Below are 20674 nucleotides of genomic sequence, written 5' to 3' on the forward strand. Positions count from 1 at the left end.
TCACCCTCATGGTCTACTGTCACAGTCACCCCTCATGGTCTACTGTCACAGTCACCCTCATGGTCTACTGTCACAGTCACCCTCATGGTCTACTGTCACAGCCACCCCTCATGGTCTACTGTCACAGTCACACCCCATGGTCTACTGTCACAGTCACCCTCATAGTCTACTGTCACAGTCACCCTCATGGTCTACTGTCACAGTCACCCTCATGGTCTACTGTCACAGTCACCCTCATGGTCTACTGTCACAGTCACCCCTCATGGTCTACTGTCACAGTCACCCTCATGGTCTACTGTCACAGTCACCCTCATGGTCTACTGTCACAGTCACCCTCATGGTCTACTGTCACAGTCACCCTCATGGTCTACTGTCACAGTCACCCTCATGGTCTACTGTCACAGTCACACCCCATGGTCTACTGTCACAGTCACCCTCATGGTCTACTGTCACAGTCACCCTCATGGTCTACTGTCACAGTCACCCCTCATGGTCTACTGTCACAGTCACCCCTCATGGTCTACTGTCACAGTCACCCTCATGGTCTACTGTCACAGTCACCCTCATGGTCTACTGTCACAGTCACCCTCATGGTCTACTGTCACAGTCACCCTCATGGTCTACTGTCACAGTCACACCCCATGGTCTACTGTCACAGTCACCCTCATGGTCTACTGTCACAGCCACCCCTCATGGTCTACTGTCACAGCTACCCCTCATGGTCTACTGTCACAGTCACCCTCATGGTCTACTGTCACAGTCACCCCTCATGGTCTAGTGTCACAGTCACCCTCATGGTCTACTGTCACAGTCACCCCTCATGGTCTACTGTCACAGTCACCCCTCATGGTCTACTGTCACAGTCACCCTCATGGTCTACTGTCACAGTCACCCCTCATGGTCTACTGTCACAGTCACCCCTCATGGTCTACTGTCACAGTCACCCTCATGGTCTACAGTAATGGGGTTGTGATACTTGTGGTATACTCAGTGTAAACCTACCACTATACTATGACCCTCCCCCCCCCCTCTCCAGCCGTTGTGGTCGTGAGGAGGCTTGGTAGACGGCTGCTCGGGTGTGATGCTCCGTGGGACACTCCTCTGTCCTTTTGAAACCTTATATCCCTGCTGCCGTCTTCACTAATTGTGCTGGTCGCTATTTCCTCTTTCTTATGTTTCATTTTCCTACACCCTCTTCTCCTTTCTCATTGTCTTTCCCGACGACCTTTTGCCCTTCTTGATTATTCTTTCGGACATTTTCTGTTTTGAGGCCCGGGTGTTTGGGGAGGCACACTCTCTCACCCGTAGAACTGTGGTAGCCAATGTTTCGAGTGAGAGGACGCTTTTATTTGTCAATCCTCACCTTCGTTACTGAACCTGATCTCGATGGTCTGACGGTTCCTAACGTGGCAATTGTGGAACGTATACTCATGATGCACTCCTGGGGGGAGGGGGGGGAGGGGGGTGGGGGGGGGGGCGGCTTGTCTCTTGTCGGGTGTCCTATCCTGTAATTGTGGCTCCATGGTGGGTATGGGGGCTTTTTCATGAATGAAATTATTACTTCCTTACTTCTATGCCGCTGAATGATCCTCTTATAACTTTCCATACTCGTGGGGTGGGCGACCAAGCCCCCAAGTCGGACTATGTTGGACGACCAGGCTCTGTAGCCCCCACTACATTGGGCCCAGACCAAGCTATTCCTATGACCCTCCCGACTTTACCCCCTCCCCTTCTGGAGCAGAGAGGGGGCGCGTGTATACACTACAAATTTGAGGAAGACATCCTTAATTTGAAGCACTGTGATCGTTTGTCTTTTTCCTGAGGCGAGATGCCAAGTCTGTCATCTCTCCCCTTTCACTAACATATCTTATTCTCGTGTGTTGCGTTCTCTCTCTCCTCGCCCTTCCCTACTTTCTCAGTCTCTCAACCGTTTCTAGGCCTTGGACCCGGACACGCCCACCGACGCCTCCCCTGCTCCTTTACGTGCTGACACAAGGGGTCCTCCTCCTGGATCTCTATCTGGTGTTTCCCTCCTTCCTCCCCAGTCTGCCATGTCTCTCCTGTCTTTCCCGTCTCCTCCTGATCCTTCTTCCCAGCCCTCCCCTCTGTCTTTGGGCCCTCCACGCCGCCTGTCTGTCCAGGCTGTTGTCCATCATCCTCCCAGCAATCTTCATGTTGGTCGCTCCAGTTTTCATTCTCCTGTTGAGACTATGGAGACTGTCGTCCAGTACGTTGTTGCTGGCATACCTGTCTCCTTAAGTCAGAAATGTAAGCCTGGCTCCTCTCCTCCTTCCTCCCCGGCAGGTAAGAAGGCATCACTTTCTTCCCCACTCTCTGACTCCGACTCTATCACTGCATCCCCATCCCCACATTTCGGAGGTCGAGCTCTCTTGATTCGTACTGATATTCCCTTCGTCTCCCTCCTTTTTCAATCGCCTATCCAATGTTCTGCAGCCCGTATCTTTGTGAGTAAATGATATACGGTCTGTTCCATTTATCTCCCCCTCCCCCAAATGTCCCACTTTCTCTTCCTGATCTTAAGCACCTCCTGGACTCCTTACCAGAACCTGTGCTCCTGTTGGGTGATTTCAACTGTCACCATACCCTCAGGGGTGATGTTCTGACAAACACCCGAGGCTGCCTTCACGAACCGTTTGTCCTCTCTTCTTCTCTGTCTCTTCTGAATTCTGGTGAACCTCCATAGCAGTGACCATTTCCCCATTCTTGTTACTTTTTTCTCTTTTCACCCTCCCCTCTCCTTCCCTAGGTGGCAGTTTGCCAAGGCTGACAGGAACCTATTCACTATACATGCTACTTTCTCCACTCTGCCTCACCCTCGAGCCGCCCTCCTTTTTCATGACACCATGTTCGGCTCTGCCCTTTGCTCTATTCCTGGCTCTACCTCCCGGGGCACGCGGAAGTGCGTGTCCCTGGTAGAATGCAGACTGTGCTCAGGCGGTCCGCTGTAAGCGGGCACCCTGGAAGAAATGCCGGCAGATGATTGATTGATGATTGATAAAGATTAAGCCACCCAAGAGGTGGCACGGGCATGAATAGCCCGTAAGTGGTACAATTTTTTTTCTCAGTATTCTGAGTTTGCATTTAACCATCAAGCTGTTATCGCGGGGGAGGATACTGCTTCGCAGTCTTTATGAGGGTGTCCAGCTGCTGAACACCTTTGTTGACCAGGAGAGTGGCTGTGTTGATGGCTTCAGGGTGGCCACTGCATGATTCAGGAACTCATAAAGCTCTTCTAAGATCGTTGGTTGCTTCACATTCCAGAAGATAATGAAGTAATGGCTTTTTTGTGACAGTTTGGCAGAAGATGCACTCTCTCTGTCGGGGTTCACCAATCTCCCAGTTGCATCTGTAACCTAGACGTAGTCTATATAACCTAACTGCTATTTCCCTGTGGATTCCTTTTGGGATATTTATCCTTTCTAATTTGGTTGCCTGAAGATACCATGTTGCAGAGGGCGAACCTTCAGCTATTCTCTGGTGCAGGTAGGCTTTGTTGAGATGTGAGAGTTTTTTGGTGATGATGTTTTTTTATGTTCTCTAGGCTGGGTTGAATTGTTTTATGTATCACTGGATGACGAGTTGCCAATTTAGCAATTTCATCAGCTTTTTCATTTAATGGGATTCCAATATGGGATGGGATCCAGTTTAAAGTTATGTTGAGGCCTTTGCCTTTAGCGACTGCTCCTTGATACAAAATGGTGGTAATTATTTCCACATTATCTTTCCACTGTTTTTGTCCTAGTATTTGAAGTGCAGCTTTTGAGTCTGTGTGTATGATTGCATTTTGAGTGTTTTGTGCAATCACATATGCGAATGCCTGTTGTATGGCAAACAGCTCAGTTTGGGTTGATGATACTAGTCCTCCCAGTCTCCAATATGCCTGTACACTGGCCGTGCAAAGAGCAGCGCCAGCACTCTCATATTCTGTGTCCACCGATCCGTCTGTGAAGATGTGGGTGGCTCCTGCTACTGCTATGCTATACATTTGCTCTTCTATTATGCGGTTTAGGATTGTCGGATCATAGGCAGCCTTTTTCATTGGGAGACTTTCTATTACTATTTTGAAAGTAGGCTCTTCCCACGGCGCGGAAGGAGTGTAATTTGGGTGTGGATGATCACCCTCTCTATCAAGAATCATGTTTTTTAAATGTAGTCTGTTTAGGAATTTTCCTGCTCTTGCAACCCAAGAGTTTCCATTGTTTTGGCCTAGTCCAACCACCAAGGCCTGCCGTACTGGGATTGGATCAGAAGAAATAATTATCTTACTGACAATTGTAGCTGTCCTTTGTGATATTCTTTCTTGTAGAGAGGGCAAACCCGTCTCCAGTCTAAGAGTTTCAAGCCTAGTCCACATGGGGGCTCCCAGTGCAGCTCTCATAGCATTGTTTTGGGCAACTTCAAGCTTTTTCCACTGTTGGTGTGATAGATTTGTGAGTGCAGGTGCGGCATAATCGATCACTGAGCTGACTGCCTGTACATAGTATGTGCGAAGGACTTGCAGATTGGCTCCTCCACCGGCAGATGGCTGCTTCCTTTATTTTATTTTGAAAGGTGAGTGAGGTGGCCCATAGGACCATCCGTACAGCTGAACGTGAGAGTTGGAAATCTTATGTCTCTACGATTATGTCCGATACTCCTTTGCCCCAAATTTGGAAGAAAACGCGCAAGATACTGGGTCAGCTCCGTGGTACTATTGTGGCGGATCCGGTGGCGGTCGCGACCACCGACCTAGGTTCCCATTTTTCAACTGTTAGCTCCGGTTCTCATCTTCCTCTGTCTTTCCTTCTTCGTAAGCCTGTTCTTTAATCTTCTCTACTCCCCTAGATAAGGAAGCTATCTGCACCTGTCCCATCTCCTGTAAAGGTATTCCTTATCCCAACTTTTACCCAGTTATTCATTCCCCAGTCCATGCCCGTTGGCAGGGCCGTTGGTCTTCTGTTACTGATAACAAATTGCGAGCTTTTAAGAGTAGTGTGTCTCTATGGCTTTCCTCCTACCACCGTAACCGGCGGTGGGAAACGGCTCTGACAAGGTTGCGTGTTGGCTATACATGCTTAATTCATGGTCATTTAATGACTCGCCGCCCTGCTCCTTATTTTCTACACTGCATTGTCCCTCTTACGGTCGTGCATATGCTTGTTGAATGTCCGGACTTTCAGGACGTGCATGTGTCTTGCTTCCCGACCGTCCCTCGCGGTCACTTGTCCCTCGATAGTATCCTTGCAGAATCAGGTACCTTTAATATCGTTCGCCTTACCCACTTTTGTTCTCGTATTGGCATCCTTAGCGATATTTAGCGCCCTCTGATTATTTCGCGACTTTGATGGTGCCTTCTTTTGATAATTACTTTTTTATACTATGCCCCACACTATACTATCACTACCTGCCCTGCACAGCACTATACTATGCCCCACACTATACTATCACTACCTGCCCTGCACAGCACTATACTGTGCCCCACACTATACTATCACTACCTGCCCTACACAGCACTATACTATGCCCCACACTATACTATCACTACCTGCCCTGCACAGCACTATACTGTGCCCCACACTATACTATCACTACCTGCCCTACACAGCACTATACTATGCCCCACACTATACTATCACTACCTGCCCTGCACAGCACTATACTGTGCCCCACACTATACTATCACTACCTGCCCTACACAGCACTATACTATGCCCCACACTATACTATCACTACCTGCCCTGCACAGCACTATACTGTGGCCCACACTATACTATCACTACCTGCCCTGCACAGCACTATACTGTGGCCCACACTATACTATCACTACCTGCCCTACACAGCACTATACTATGCCCCACACTATACTATCACTACCTGCCCTACACAGCACTATACTATGCCCCACACTATACTATCACTACCTGCCCTGCACAGCACTATACTGTGGCCCACACTATACTATCACTACCTGCCCTGCACAGCACTATACTGTGGCCCACACTATACTATCACTACCTGCCCTGCACAGCACTATACTGTGCCCCACACTATACTATCACTACCTGCCCTGCACAGCACTATACTGTGCCCCACACTATACTATCACTACCTGCCCTGCACAGCACTATACTGTGCCCCACACTATACTATCACTACCTGCCCTGCACAGCACTATACTGTGCCCCACACTATACTATCACTACCTGCCCTGCACAGCACTATACTGTGCCCCACACTATACTATCACTACCTGCCCTGCACAGCACTATACTATGCCCCACATTATACTATCACTACCTGCCCTGCACAGCACTATACTGTGCCCCACACTATACTATCACTACCTGCCCTACACAGCACTATACTGTGCCCCACAATATACTATCACTACCTGCCCTGCACAGCACTATACTATGCCCCACATTATACTATCACTACCTGCCCTGCACAGCACTATACTGTGCCCCACACTATACTATCACTACCTGCCCTACACAGCACTATACTGTGCCCCACACTATACTATCACTACCTGCCCTGCACAGCACTATACTATGCCCCACATTATACTATCACTACCTGCCCTGCACAGCACTATACTGTGCCCCACACTATACTATCACTACCTGCCCTACACAGCACTATACTGTGCCCCACACTATACTATCACTACCTGCCCTGCACAGCACTATACTGTGCCCCACTCTATACCGACAGGCTGCAGGAGTACCGCCACGAGGTGCTGGCCATGAACCAGAGCAAGGAGCAACTGGAGAGGCTGTGCTACTCTCTGAGAGACGAGATGAGAGACACAGCCTCCAAGGTGGACAACATCACCCAGGAGATGACCTCCCTCGAGGCCAACGTCAGGATGCAGGGCCGCCTCCTCGAAGACAACAGCAAGCGTGCTTATGTGAGTGTTGTAGGGTGTTGTGGGGAGGTTACCTGGGGTATTGTGGGGTGTTGTGGGGTGTTGTGGGAGTGTCCAGTGGTGTTGAGAAGGGTGGTATAACGTGTAGTATAAAGAGTGCTATAAAGAGGTATAATAAGGAAGGACTCGTGGTTGCAGACGCCGGCGCTGCCTCTGGTCAGAACTCCCGCTCCTCTCCCAGACGACAACAGGCTCACTGAGACGGCCAAGAGGGCCCTCGAGGGCAAGTGAGTACCCCTGTGTCACTGTGGGTGGTGTGTGGCACTGTGTGGTGTGTGGCACTGCTAATATGTGATGACTGTGCTGATGATGAATAATGACTCTCCACAGACTCATCCAGATGAACACAACCATCCAGGACTTGACCCAGAGACTCAACCAGGAGGCCAAGAAGCGGGAGAAAGCCGAGTCTGAGATCAACGTCAGGTGGGTCACTCTCGGTGTTGTTGGTGGGTCACTCTCGGTGTTGTTGGTGGGTCACTCTCAGTGTTGTTGGTGGGTCACTCTCGGTGTTGTTGGTGGGTCACTCTCGGTGTTGTTGGTGGGTCACTCTCGGTGTTGTTGGTGGGTCACTCTCGGTGTTGTTGGTGGGTCACTCTAGGTGTTGTTGGTGGGTCACTCTCGGTGTTGTTGGTGGGTCACTCTCGGTGTTGTTGGTGGGTCACTCTCGGTGTTGTTGGTGGGTCACTCTCGGTGTTGTTGGTGGGTCACTCTCAGTGTTGTTGGTGGGTCACTCTCAGTGTTGTTGGTGGGTCACTCTCGGTGTTGTTGGTGGGTCACTCTCGGTGTTGTTGGTGGGTCACTCTCGGTGTTGTTGGTGGGTCACTCTCGGTGTTGTTGGTGGGTCACTCTCGGTGTTGTTGGTGGGTCACTCTCGGTGTTGTTGGTGGGTCACTCTCGGTGTTGTTGGTGGGTCACTCTCAGTGTTGTTGGTGGGTCACTCTCGGTGTTGTTGGTGGGTAACTCTCGGTGTTGTTGGTGGGTCACTCTCGGTGTTGTTGGTGGGTCACTCTCGGTGTTGTTGGTGGGTCACTCTCAGTGTTGTTGGTGGGTCACTCTCGGTGTTGTTGGTGGGTCACTCTCGGTATTGTTGGTGGGTCACTCTCGGTGTTGTTGGTGGGTCACTCTCGGTGTTGTTGGTGGGTCACTCTCGGTGTTGTTGGTGGGTCACTCTCGGTGTTGTTGGTGGGTCACTCTCGGTGTTGTTGGTGGGTCACTCTCGGTGTTGTTGGTGGGTCACTCTCGGTGTTGTTGGTGGGTCACTCTCGGTGTTGTTGGTGGGTCACTCTCGGTGTTGTTGGTGGGTCACTCTCGGTGTTGTTGGTGGGTCACTCTCGGTGTTGTTGGTGGGTCACTCTCGGTGTTGTTGGTGGGTCACTCTCGGTGTTGTTGGTGGGTCACTCTCAGTGTTGTTGGTGGGTCACTCAGTGTTGTTGGTGGGTCACTCTCGGTGTTGTTGGTGGGTCACTCTCGGTGTTGTTGGTGGGTCACTCTCGGTGTTGTTGGTGGGTCACTCTCGGTGTTGTTGGTGGGTCACTCTCGGTGTTGTTGGTGGGTCACTCTCGGTGTTGTTGGTGGGTCACTCTCGGTGTTGTTGGTGGGGGGTTGTGACACCCATTTGCAAGCCTGTCAGATATGTCAAATGCCGTCTAGTTATCATCTTCGCTTGTGTTTTCTCAGTTGTAAATGTAACCTACCATCTACTGCCCCGGGTAGACGTTATGTCTGTCTCTGTGTCTCTCTCTTCCACTACAATCCTGGCCACCCACAGGATGAACGAGTTGCTGGAGGACTACGGCAGCACCAAGGTGGAGAAGGACAAGGAGCTGCGGGACTTTGACGAGAAGATGAAGGAGCTCCAGGCCGGCTTCAGCGCCAGCGAGAAGCAGCGCATCTTGATGGAGATCTCTTCCGTGGCCCAGGAGCTATCCCGCAGGATAGAGGAGAAGTATGTGGGTGTGTGTGTGTGTGTGGGGTGTGTGTATGGGAGGGGGTGTGGGTGTGTGTGGGTGTGTGTGTGGGGGGGGGGGTGTGGGTGTGTGTGTGTGGGGGGGTGTGTGTGTGTATGGGAGGGTGTGTGTGTGTGTGTGGGGGGGGGGGGGTGTGGGTGTGTGTGTGTGTGTGGGTGTGTGGGGGTGTGTGTGTGGGTGTGTGTGTGGTGGTGTGTGTATGGGAGGGGGTGTGGGTGTGTGTGTGTGTGTGGGTGTGTGGGGGTGTGTGGGGGTGTGTGTGTGTGGGTGTGTGTGGGTGTGTGTGTGGGGGTGTGTGTGTGTGTGTGTGTGGGAGGGGGTGTGGGTGTGTGTGGATGTGTGTGGGTGTGTGGGTGTGTGTGTGTGTGGGGGGGTGTGTGTGTGGGTGTGTGTGTGGGGGGGGGTGTGTGGGTGTGTGTGTGTGTGTGTGGGTGTGTGGGGGTGTGTGTGTGGGTGTGTGTGGGTGTGTGTGTGGGGGGGTGTATAGTAGTAGGGAGGAAGAGCCACAGGTGATATTTTTTTTTGGCGAGAGGACCCCTGTGGACTGTACAGTCTATAGGTGATATTTTTTTTTGGCGAGAGGACCCCTGTGGACTGTACAGTCCACAGGTGATATTTTTTTTTTTGGCGAGAGGACCCCTGTGGACTGTACAGTCCACAGGTGATATTTTGTTTTGGGCAAATATCACGTGTAGCATGTCAGGGTTTTCAGGCAAATTTGGGGAGTCACAGATTTGGAATTAAGGAATTCTTATGAGGAAAATAATTATTGAGATTTTAGAAGTTTGTTAAGGTTTCTTATGATGTAAATAATGTCATACGAGTTTGTTAAAAAGTTCTTATGGGAGAATTTTTTTCAGAGTTCCTACCCATAATAAAACAGATATTTAGGCTGTATATGTTTAAGTTGAATTCTTACTTAGAAACTAGTATATCTGAATCATTTCACAGCCGTCCCCCATCATCTCCCGCTCGTACCTCACCCTGCATCCCCCACTTGTACCTCACCCCCCTCCCTCCCCCCTTACCTCGCAATCTGTCGCCTCACCTGTGTTTACTTTAGACGTCAGCCAGACACGGCCTTCAGGTCACCTCGGTAATCGTATCTTATCTTCTCCATAATAATAATATCTGGACCGTCCCTCTCTCTCTCTCTCCTCCTATTTCCTTACAGCTATTTTCAGAGTTTCAAATAATCATAGAAGTTTATTTATATGTTTATGACCGAATTTGTAAAAGGACCATTTTCAGAGAAAATGTTTTGTTAAGGAAAACAGACAACTTATCCATAACATTTAGTTTTATATCCATTTACGGCTATTTCACCTGTAAAGACCAAAATTCGTCAGAGACAGTTTTAAGCTCATATTTCATCAGAGTCCTGTAATCTGCGAAAATTTGACAGAGTCCATTTTATACCCAATTTTCGCCAGAGTCTACTTTGAGAGCAAAATTCGTCAGAGACAGTTTTAAGCTCATATTTCATCAGAGTCCAATTATCAACAGAAATTCGCCAGAGTCTACTTTGAGAGCAAAATTCGTCAGAGACAGTTTTAAGCTCATATTTCATCAGAGTCCAATTATCAACAGAAATTCGCCAGAGTCTACTTTGAGAGCAAAATTAGTCAGAGACAGTTTTAAGCTCAAATTTCATCAGAGTCCAATTATCAACAGAAATTCACCAGAGTCTACTTTGAGAGCAAAATTCGTCAGAGACAGTTTTAAGCTCATATTTCATCAGAGTCCAATTATCAACAGAAATTCGCCAGAGTCTACTTTGAGAGCAAAATTAGTCAGAGACAGTTTTAAGCTCAAATTTCATCAGTGTCCTGTAATCCGTGAAAATTCATCAGAGTCCAGTTCTTGATCGAAATTCATCAGAGTCCAGTTTTCTAGCAAAATTCGTCAGAGTCTACTTTGAGAGCAAAATTAGTCAGAGACAGTTTTAAGCTCAAATTTCATCAGAGTCCAGTTCATGATCGAAATTAATCAGAGTCCAATTAAAGACCCAAATTTGACAGAGACCACTTTCGCTACTAGCAGTCCAATCCCCCTGAAATTTTAAACAGTCATATTTCAGATGTAGTAAATAAGATCAAGTCAGTTACTGAGCTCCAGCTCTTGTCCCCCTGTATTTGCATATTTCTCTATATTCAGCTGTGTTCTTCACATTTTTTCCATGTTTTCTGTGTTCATTCCATGTTCTACAAATGTTCACAGCATGCTCAGTTCAAATTTTTTCTGCCGTTTTCCCCGTATATTCACTATGTTCTTTGTCATGTTTTTCATGTACATCATATGTTCTCTGTATAACTTTTATACTCAATATTCATGTTCTCAATGTTCTTAGCTTGTTCTTCACATGTTCAGTGTTCATTCTTTGTATTCCCTATGTTCCTTATCATGTCTTCATATTCTCTATAAGTTCTTATTCCCTGCATGATCACTCTATTCATCAACTTTTTCTTACATGTTTTCTGTGTTCACCGTATGTTCACTGTGTTCATTCCCCTACTTAACCTCAATTTTTTATGTTCTTTGTTTCTTCCATTCACTAACTAGTTCTTTGTCAAATAATATTATACTGCATTACAGTTCCCTCAACAATTTTAGTCACCAAGTTTTTATTTGCAAAACTATGTCAAAGTAATTCTCGTAGTCAACTTAATAGTTCTACCAACCATGTTCTTAAACAAATCTACACTTTATTCAGTTCCAAATTTACAAAGACAAACCTTTCTCGTAACTTCTTAACTAAAATCTTTCGCCAATCAACTAAAACATAGTCACTTTCGTCATTTTTCAACTAAACTTATCCATAGTCAACAGAAAATAACCGTGTTCTTCATGTTTCATTGTCATTTCTTATCTAAAAATTATCCGCCAATCATCAGAAAAGTCATGTTCATCATGTTTTGTCTTTTGCTCAACTAAAAGTATTCATCGGTCAACTAAAAATAGTTACTTCATCATGTTTCCTTGTCATTTCTTAACTGAAATATCACTTCTCTCATCTGAAAAATAGTCAGGATTAATCTCATTCAACACCGTTCTTAACTAAAACAACCTTTCGCTTAGCTAAAAATTGTCAAAGGAATCTTTTCAGCACTGTTCATAACTAACTTTATCCATCGTCAAGTAAGAAAATATAGTCAAAGATATCTATCATCGTCGTTCTTAACTGACATTTATACTTTGTGGAGCACTAAAATAGTCACTGTCGTCATATTTTTTTCTTGTCTTTCCTCAACTAAAATAGTCAAATGTAACTTTTTCAGCACTTTCGTAAAAATTACATGTCGTTAAGTAAGAAAAATAGTCAAAGGTGCTCTCCGTAACATCAAAGTTACTCTTCGAGATAACAAAAGACACTCTTCAATACATCAAGGACTTACTCAAAGACACCAAAGTTACACCCTAAGACATCCTTCGAGACATCAAAGACATCCTTTAAGACTTCAAGGGCACTCTTCGAGATATCAAAAGGCACTCTCAAACACTTAAAAATTTACTCGCATCCTCAAAGTTATTCTCAGAGTCATCAAAAAGTTAATCTCAGTCATCAAAATGTTATTCTCTAAGTAACCTTTCGTTCATCAGAGAAACTTTCTAAGACATCTTCGTTCATTAAAGTTAATCACAGAGGCATAAAAGTTATTCTCGGAGCTATCAAAATTAATCTCTAAAACAACAAAAGTTAATCTCGGTCATCAAAGTTGATCTGCAAGATATCTTCGAGACATCAAAGTTGTTTCAAAGACATCAAAGACGCATTCAAATACTACTCATGTTCTCAAAAGACATTCTCAAAGTCATCAATGTTCTTCTCTAAGACATCAAAGTTATTCTCAGAGTTATCCAAAGACATTCTCATGTCCACAAAAGTTATTCTGAGCTATCAAAGTTAATCTCAGACATCTTCGTTCATAAAAGTTATTCTCAGTCATGAAATGTTATTCTCTAAGTAACTTTCCGTTCATCAAAGATATTCTCTCTAAGCCATCAAGGACTTACTCAAAGACATCAAAGTTGCACTCAAAGACATCCTTTGAGACTTCAATGGGACTCTTCGAGATATCAAAAGACACTCTCAAACACTCAAAAATTTACTTGCATCCTCAAAGTTATTCTCAGAGGCATAAAAGTCATTCTCAGAGCTATCAAATTATTCTCGATGTCATCAAAAGTATTTTCTCGTTCATCAAAGTTAATCTCAGAGTTAACAAAGGTAATCTCTAACTCACTCTCGTACATCAAAGTTGTTTCAAAGACATCAAAGTTAATCTCAGAGTTATCCAAAGATATTCTCATGTCCACAAAAGTTATTCTGAGCTATCAAAGTTAATCTCAAACATCTCCGTTCATAAAAGTTATTCTCTAAGAGCTATCAAAAGTTATTCTCAGTCATCAAAGTTGTTCTCTAAACATCAATGTTGTTCTCTAAGTAACCTTCCATTCATCAAAGACATTCTCTAAGCCCTCAAAGTTATTCTCTAAGACAACAAAGTCATTCCCAGAGTCATCAAAAAGTTATTCTTCGAAACATAAAATTTGCTCTGTAAGATATCTTCGTTCATCAAACTTATTCTCAGAGACATCTAAAGTTATTCTCAGAACAATCAAAAGTTATTCTAAGACAACAAAAGTTATTCTCAGAGCTACCCAAAGCTATTCTCAGAGTCACCTTCGTTCGTCAGAGAAACTTTCAAAACATCGTTATTCATCAAACTTGTTTTCAAAGTCATCAAAAGTTAATCTAAGACATCTTCTTTCATCAAAGTTATTTTCAGAGACATCTAAAGTTATTCTCAGAGTCATCAAAGTGATCTCTAATTCACCTTTGTTCTCCCAAAGTTGTTCTCTAAGACACCTTCGTTCATCAAAGAAACTCTCCTTCTTCCATCATGTTATTCTTTAAGACATCTTCAGTCATAAAATTTCTCTCCAAAATGTAACTAGTTCAGCTTTTCATACCAAACCTGCATTTCTGTTAAAACATATTTTCTTAGTTGCTTTACCCTAAAACTGTTCTCTGATCTACACTGTTCAAACCTACGTAACCTATCCTCTCCACCCAATGTTACTTAGTTAACGTAACGTTCCTAAACCTAACTTTACCTATCCTAACATAACTTACCTTACCTTACCTATCTTACCTGACTTTACCTATCTTACCTAACTTAACCTGCATAACCTAACTTTACCTATGTTACCTAACCTTACCTATCTTACCTAACCTAACTTTACCTATGTTACCTTACCTTACCTACCTTTCCTAACTTAACCTGCATAACCTAACTTTACCTATGTTACCTTACCTTACCTATCTTACCTAACTTAACCTGCATAACCTAACTTTACCTATGTTACCTTACCTATCTTACCTAACTTATCCTGCATAACCTAACTTTACCTATGTTACCTTACCTTACCTATCTTACCTAACCTAACCTAACTTTACCTATGTTACCTTACCTTACCTATCTTACCTAACTTAACCTGCATAACCTAACTTTACCTATGTTACCTTACCTTACCTATCTTACCTAACTTAACCTGCATAACCTAACTTTACCTATGTTACCTTACCTATCTTACCTAACTTATCCTGCATAACCTAACTTTACCTATGTTACCTTACCTTACCTATCTTACCTAACCTAACCTAACTTTACCTATGTTACCTTACCTTACCTTACCTATCTTACCTAACTTAACCTAACTTTACCTATGTTACCTAACTTAACCTTCATAACCTAACTTTACCTATCCTAACATAATTTACCTTACCTTCCCTATCTTACCTAACTTTACCTATCCTAACATAACTTACCTTACCTATTGTCACGTGGGGGTGGGCGGTCCGGGGCTCTGCTAACACTCGGCTGCTAGGGGCTCAAAGGCCCAAATACTCAGCCCCTCCGACTCCCTGGATTCACCGGAGTCTCCTTGGTCACACAAGAGAGGACCAACAATGCCCACCTCCGCAGGTCTTTGCTTCCACCACAAAGGGGTGCCACTGATTCACCCTGGAAGCCCTTCAGTCAGACACGGGGAAACTGCTGTTAACAGTTCCGGCCTAGACCCGTGGGGAGTGAAGGAAGACTCAGGCTTACCTATAACCATAACCTCCCTGAGTCTTGCCTGCCAGACAAAAAAAAAAAGGTTGCAGGAACTCCTTTCCCGCCTGTCTTCTCTATCTTCCTCTTAGCAAGGTCGCCAGCTGGGTTATTATATCTGCACCCCAGCAATGCAGTTCAGTGGGTGTATTATATATTGCTTGTAGCCAGAAATGTATGCTCATAGAGAATTATCATAAATGGAGGCACACTCAAACACAGTAATAAAATGTGTGGATTTACTGATGCAAATTACATGAACGCACACACACAATCACAAGTAATACATGAATATGGAATATGGATAATGAGCCTGGAGATCGTCAGCCTCTTCTTCCACGACCATCCAACACTCCTTCAACTGGGCAGGAAGACAGGAGTCTCACACTCTCACAGGAGGGCCTCTTCACCACGTCGGCACCTCTTCTTCACTGTCCTGCCATCCATACACACTGTCCTCTCTGACAGTCCTGGACACAAGCTGCTTTGCAGCCTACTCTACTATTAAAGTAATAAAGTCTTGCTGCCACATACACAAGTAAATATTGTGGCCTAACTAGCCTACTCATACAAGGGGTAATGGGAGGGAAAAATGATCTACCTTACACTCCTGGCTCACGACGCCTGTCCCTCGATGGTGTGAGGTTCCCACGCTTCCTTGGGTCGATCCTCGACGATCCAGGACGTTCCACAGGTCCTCAGGTGTCGTGAAGCCTTCGCGTCGTCGCCGTTCCAATCCCTGAGATTCAGCTGCCCCAATCCTGGTTCATCGATGGGCACTGAGCTAATCACTATTTTTCCCCACACTGGCCTCTCCCACAGGGCGTTGCTCCTTGTCCTAGGCACGGTGTCGTCCTTCCAAGATTCTCAGTGGATGTGACCCCAGTCACAGCTAGGCTTGCTCGCCCACCCTTCAGACCTCAACGTCCAGCCAGCGGCGCCGCCCAGCGTCGTCGCCGACTATTTTCCAAGTTTGGCACTTCTCTGCTCACTGAACTTGGTTCCTCTTTGGCTTCCCAGAAGCGCAGTGTCTCCAATAACTGTGATGGGCTGCGAAGGCCAGCTCAATCCACTGAACAAGGCTTGCAGAGCCTCCAATCCTTGAGAGCAGACCGAGGCGCGTCCTGTCGCTTCCACGGTCAGTACAACTCTGACGTTGGCGCCGCCCGGGGCACTCGGTGACGTCATGGCGGGCCCTGATTTGTCGCCCGCGACCTACGTCGGCCAATCCGCGATCGGCTTGTCTCCCTTCCAAAAGGTCATATCTGCCGTAGGGGATACTGTTTCATTTTATAACAGGGCGCCAATTTTTCTTTATTTACAACTTATAATATAACCTCCTTCCATTAAATGGCAGCCGGTCTGGTCGCCACATATATCATTAGACTCCCTGAACCTCAGAGAATCCGTAGGGAGAGCTGATATGACTCTTTAAGCCGGCAAACGAAAGAAATAGAAAAGGGCACCGTAACATACCCCTCCCCTTAAAATAAGAGTCATATTGGAAGAGCAGCAATCAAGAGGGCAATCTATACTCTTGCTCCCTCCGTTCCTGAAGTGTCACTCCTCCAGTTGGTGACGTGGCTCGTACCACCTTGCCAGTCACTTGCCTCATTGTATCTCCACCTCGCATAGTACCGGGTGTGATGGGTGTTCCCTGAACACCTACAAGAAATCCCCTCTCCGTGGCTACGGGTGTACTCCCACGGCTCGTTACCACTGTAAGATTCAGTGCATGCAGCGCCTCCACCGCGTCGTGCACTCCGAGATAGTCTTGCATTTCCACTGCGTCCTACAGGTACTCCATGTTTCCTCTCATGATCTCCTCTTCGCCAATCTTCTCTCTTCTCGGTTCCTCTTCTCCCATAGGTGCGTTGTCTCCTCACAGTGGCACTTGTAACCCGTACTCCATCCAGCAGCTTCCTCTCTTCCACACTAGGCTTTTGCGATGGCCCAATGCCCCTCTGGTTAGGCTGGCGCCTACCCTGGGTGTACCTATTTCCTGCTTTCTTCGTATTGCCTTTCCTATACCACTCGATCCTTCGTTCCCGACGAACATCTTCACTCCTCCATGAGATTCTCTTCCCTGCAGACGTCTTCTTCGGTTCGTGGTTGGGCTCATCCACCTCCCTGTGGCTCACCTCACCACGGTGGTTCATCTTGCACCTACCACTATTCATCTGGCCGGCATAGGGTGCACTGCGTCGTGGCTCCTCCACTCTGCCCCTCACTGCCGTTCGCTCATCCACTGAGCTTACTTTATTCACGTTTCTGTATGGAGGGAGTGCGGTCTGCAACCTCTTCACCGCCCCAGGCGTTTGTACAGCTGCTCCTCGCCACTCCTCCACACGCATCATCAGGCTTAGTCGGAGGTCCCCGTCGGGGTTTTCCACAACCTCCGACGACCTCTCTGCACTCTCGCCCTCGTTGTCGTCGTCTCTGGCGACGTTTCCCCTGGCGAAGTCGGCTTCCTCTCTATCATCTGGAACGACCGATACCCCACCCGGCAGGGTTGTACCGCTGCTTGCAACATAAGCACTCCTGGCCCAATCGGGTTGTATCCTGCCTCCTCCGAGGTCATTACCCAGCACCATCTGTACATGCTCTAGGGGTAACTTAGGGGCTACAGCTACTATAGCTTTCTCGACTCCGCAGTCGGCAATCAGCTGTACTTCGTGAAGTGGCAACCTGTATTCCTCCCCCACACTGCGTATCCTCACCACTCCCACAGGTGAATCATTAAATTCCTTGGGGAGAATACTCCTGGTCACCATACTTATGTCAGCACCCGTATCTCGAAGCACGGCAACCTCCACTGGGTCTGACTTTCCAAACTTCACCTTGGCCTCGAAAACGAAGGGATGTTCACCCAACTTCATTTCCCAACCATTCACGTTGGGTCCACTATAATATGGGGTGTGAACAAACACTCTCTCCTCTTCCAACATTAATCCTACATTCCTTTGGTGCTCCTCACACTCGCGGGCATAATGTCCTCTCACGCCACAGTTGTAGCATCGGCTGCCTCCCCTGGGCGGCCACTCGCTAGTCACTCTGGCGGTACCACTTGCAGACGTCCCCTGGGTCCTCCTTGGACTCCCTGTCGTCGTATCCGGGACTGCAGCACTTGCTCCCGAGTTAGGTCCACTGCTCACAGCTTGGGGCTTCCTCCCCGCGTCTCTTGAGCTCTTGAACCACGTTACTTCATCGGGCACACTACTCTTGGGAGAGTCCCCACCCGTCCTCGCTCCTCCTGAACTCCTAAGGTTCCCTCCCGACCTGGGGTAAGGCGAGTGTCTGGGCGGCCCCTCCCTCCTGATATGTAGTGCCTCCTCCAGCATGTCGGCTCGATCTGCTACAGCCTTCAGGTCCTTAATACCTGCTTCTCTCACCCTTACTCGCAACTCAGGATGGAGCACCGACATGAACTTCTCCATCACTATCAGTCGTTTAACATCATCCACCGACTCCGCTTCCTCTGCCTTCAACCATCGTAGGAATTTCCGTTCCATACCCCTGGCGGTCTCGGCGTAAGTCTTTCCCGACGCTCTTGTACACTCTCTGAACCGCCTCCGGTACATCTCCGGAGTCAGCCGGAATGAGTGGAGCACCGCATTCTTAATCGCGTCGTAACTAGTACACTCCTCTAGGTCCAGCATGTTATAGGCTTCCCGGGCCTCACCAGTCAACCTGCCCTGGACCAGAGCAGCCCAATCATCTTCCGGCCACTCCTTCAGAGTTGCTATCCGTTCAAAGTGTTCGAAGAACGCCTCAGCTTCTTGTGGTTCGAACGTAGGTAAGTCACGTTCCCTTACCTTGAGGTCATCCCGCCGTGCAGGTAGTGAGGGCAGACCACGTTCAACGCGACGCAATTCGACTTCTTTCTTTGCCTTTATCTCCTCCAGTCGCAGTTGTCTCTCTCCTTCTTCTCGCTGCATCCGAGCTTCTCGCTCCTCTCGCTGCAGCTCAGCCGCACGTTCCTCTCGCTGCAGCTCAGCCGCACGTTCCTCTCGCTGCATTTGCGCTTCTCTCTCCTCTCGTCGCAGCTGGGCTTCCAGTTGCATCTTCATTATTTCCAGTTGCAGGCTCCTCTTACTACAGCTGGACCTTCCACTGCTCCCATGTTCACTGTGAATTCTCTCCACACTGGTAGGCGCTTGGGGAGGCCCTAGTCGGGACGGTTCACCTTGCGACGGCTCTCCTCGGGACGGCTCCTCTTGAGATGGCTCCTCTCCCGTCGCTTCCTCTCGAGCTGTGAGCTGTGCCATGATCTCTATCCTTCGCTCCGCTACCTTAGTCGTCCTCAACCTGATCCCAAAGTGGTTTGCCACTTGTTGGAGCTGGGCCTTGGTACACTCTTCCAAAATTCTCTCGTCCCTTGTGTCAATAAATTTCTTTACTTTGTCCTCCTGCATCTCTATATCATTGAGCATACACGACAGCACAGACAAGTTAGTAGGCACTAATTTCACCGTTTCAGTCCCTTAGCCGGTTGAGTAACAGTACCACCGAATTCACTGGCCACACTGTATTAGTACCCTGGCAACACTTGTCTTGAAATTTGGTCCACACTGTAGCTTGATCCACGCTTCCTGGCGAAGTTCCCAGTTCTTGGCTACTGGGGTTCGAATCCTGGCAAGGTCGCCAGTTCTCTTGTCACGTGGGGGTGGGCGGTCCGGGGCTCTGCTAACACTCGGCTGCTAGGGGCTCAAAGGCCCAAATACTCAGCCCCTCCGACTCCCTGGATTCACCGGAGTCTCCTTGGTCACACAAGAGAGGACCAACAATGCCCACCTCCGCAGGTCTTTGCTTCCACCACAAAGGGGTGCCACTGATTCACCCTGGAAGCCCTTCAGTCAGACACGGGGAAACTGCTGTTAACAGTTCCGGCCTAGACCCGTGGGGAGTGAAGGAAGACTCAGGCTTACCTATAACCATAACCTCCCTGAGTCTTGCCTGCCAGACAAAAAAAAAAGGTTGCAGGAACTCCTTTCCCGCCTGTCTTCTCTATCTTCCTCTTAGCAAGGTCGCCAGCTGGGTTATTATATCTGCACCCCAGCAATGCAGTTCAGTGGGTGTATTATATATTGCTTGTAGCCAGAAATGTATGCTCATAGAGAATTATCATAAATGGAGGCACACTCAAACACAGTAATAAAATGTGTGGATTTACTGATGCAAATTACATGAACGCACACACACAATCACAAGTAATACATGAATATGGAATATGGATAATGAGCCTGGAGATCGTCAGCCTCTTCTTCCACGACCATCCAACACTCCTTCAACTGGGCAGGAAGACAGGAGTCTCACACTCTCACAGGAGGGCCTCTTCACCACGTCGGCACCTCTTCTTCACTGTCCTGCCATCCATACACACTGTCCTCTCTGACAGTCCTGGACACAAGCTGCTTTGCAGCCTACTCTACTATTAAAGTAATAAAGTCTTGCTGCCACATACACAAGTAAATATTGTGGCCTAACTAGCCTACTCATACAAGGGGTAATGGGAGGGAAAAATGATCTACCTTACACTCCTGGCTCACGACGCCTGTCCCTCGATGGTGTGAGGTTCCCACGCTTCCTTGGGTCGATCCTCGACGATCCAGGACGTTCCACAGGTCCTCAGGTGTCGTGAAGCCTTCGCGTCG

At 47.5% G+C, this 20674-nt stretch overlaps 1 protein-coding gene across 2 annotated transcripts in view; it reads left to right on the top strand.

Moving 5' to 3' along the window:
- Positions 1-20674, top strand: part of LOC123764825 (putative leucine-rich repeat-containing protein DDB_G0290503) — a 210886-nt gene that overhangs the window by 128578 nt on the left and 61634 nt on the right. For both annotated transcript variants that reach the window (XM_069302692.1, XM_045753014.2), the window contains exons 6-9: positions 6718-6913; positions 7070-7158; positions 7262-7357; positions 8703-8879. In XM_069302692.1, coding sequence (XP_069158793.1) covers positions 6718-6913; positions 7070-7158; positions 7262-7357; positions 8703-8879 — 558 coding nt within the window. The remainder of the gene's footprint in view (positions 1-6717; positions 6914-7069; positions 7159-7261; positions 7358-8702; positions 8880-20674) is intronic.

Source organism: Procambarus clarkii, chromosome 48, assembly GCF_040958095.1.
Source record: "Procambarus clarkii isolate CNS0578487 chromosome 48, FALCON_Pclarkii_2.0, whole genome shotgun sequence".
NCBI lineage: Eukaryota > Metazoa > Arthropoda > Malacostraca > Decapoda > Cambaridae > Procambarus > Procambarus clarkii.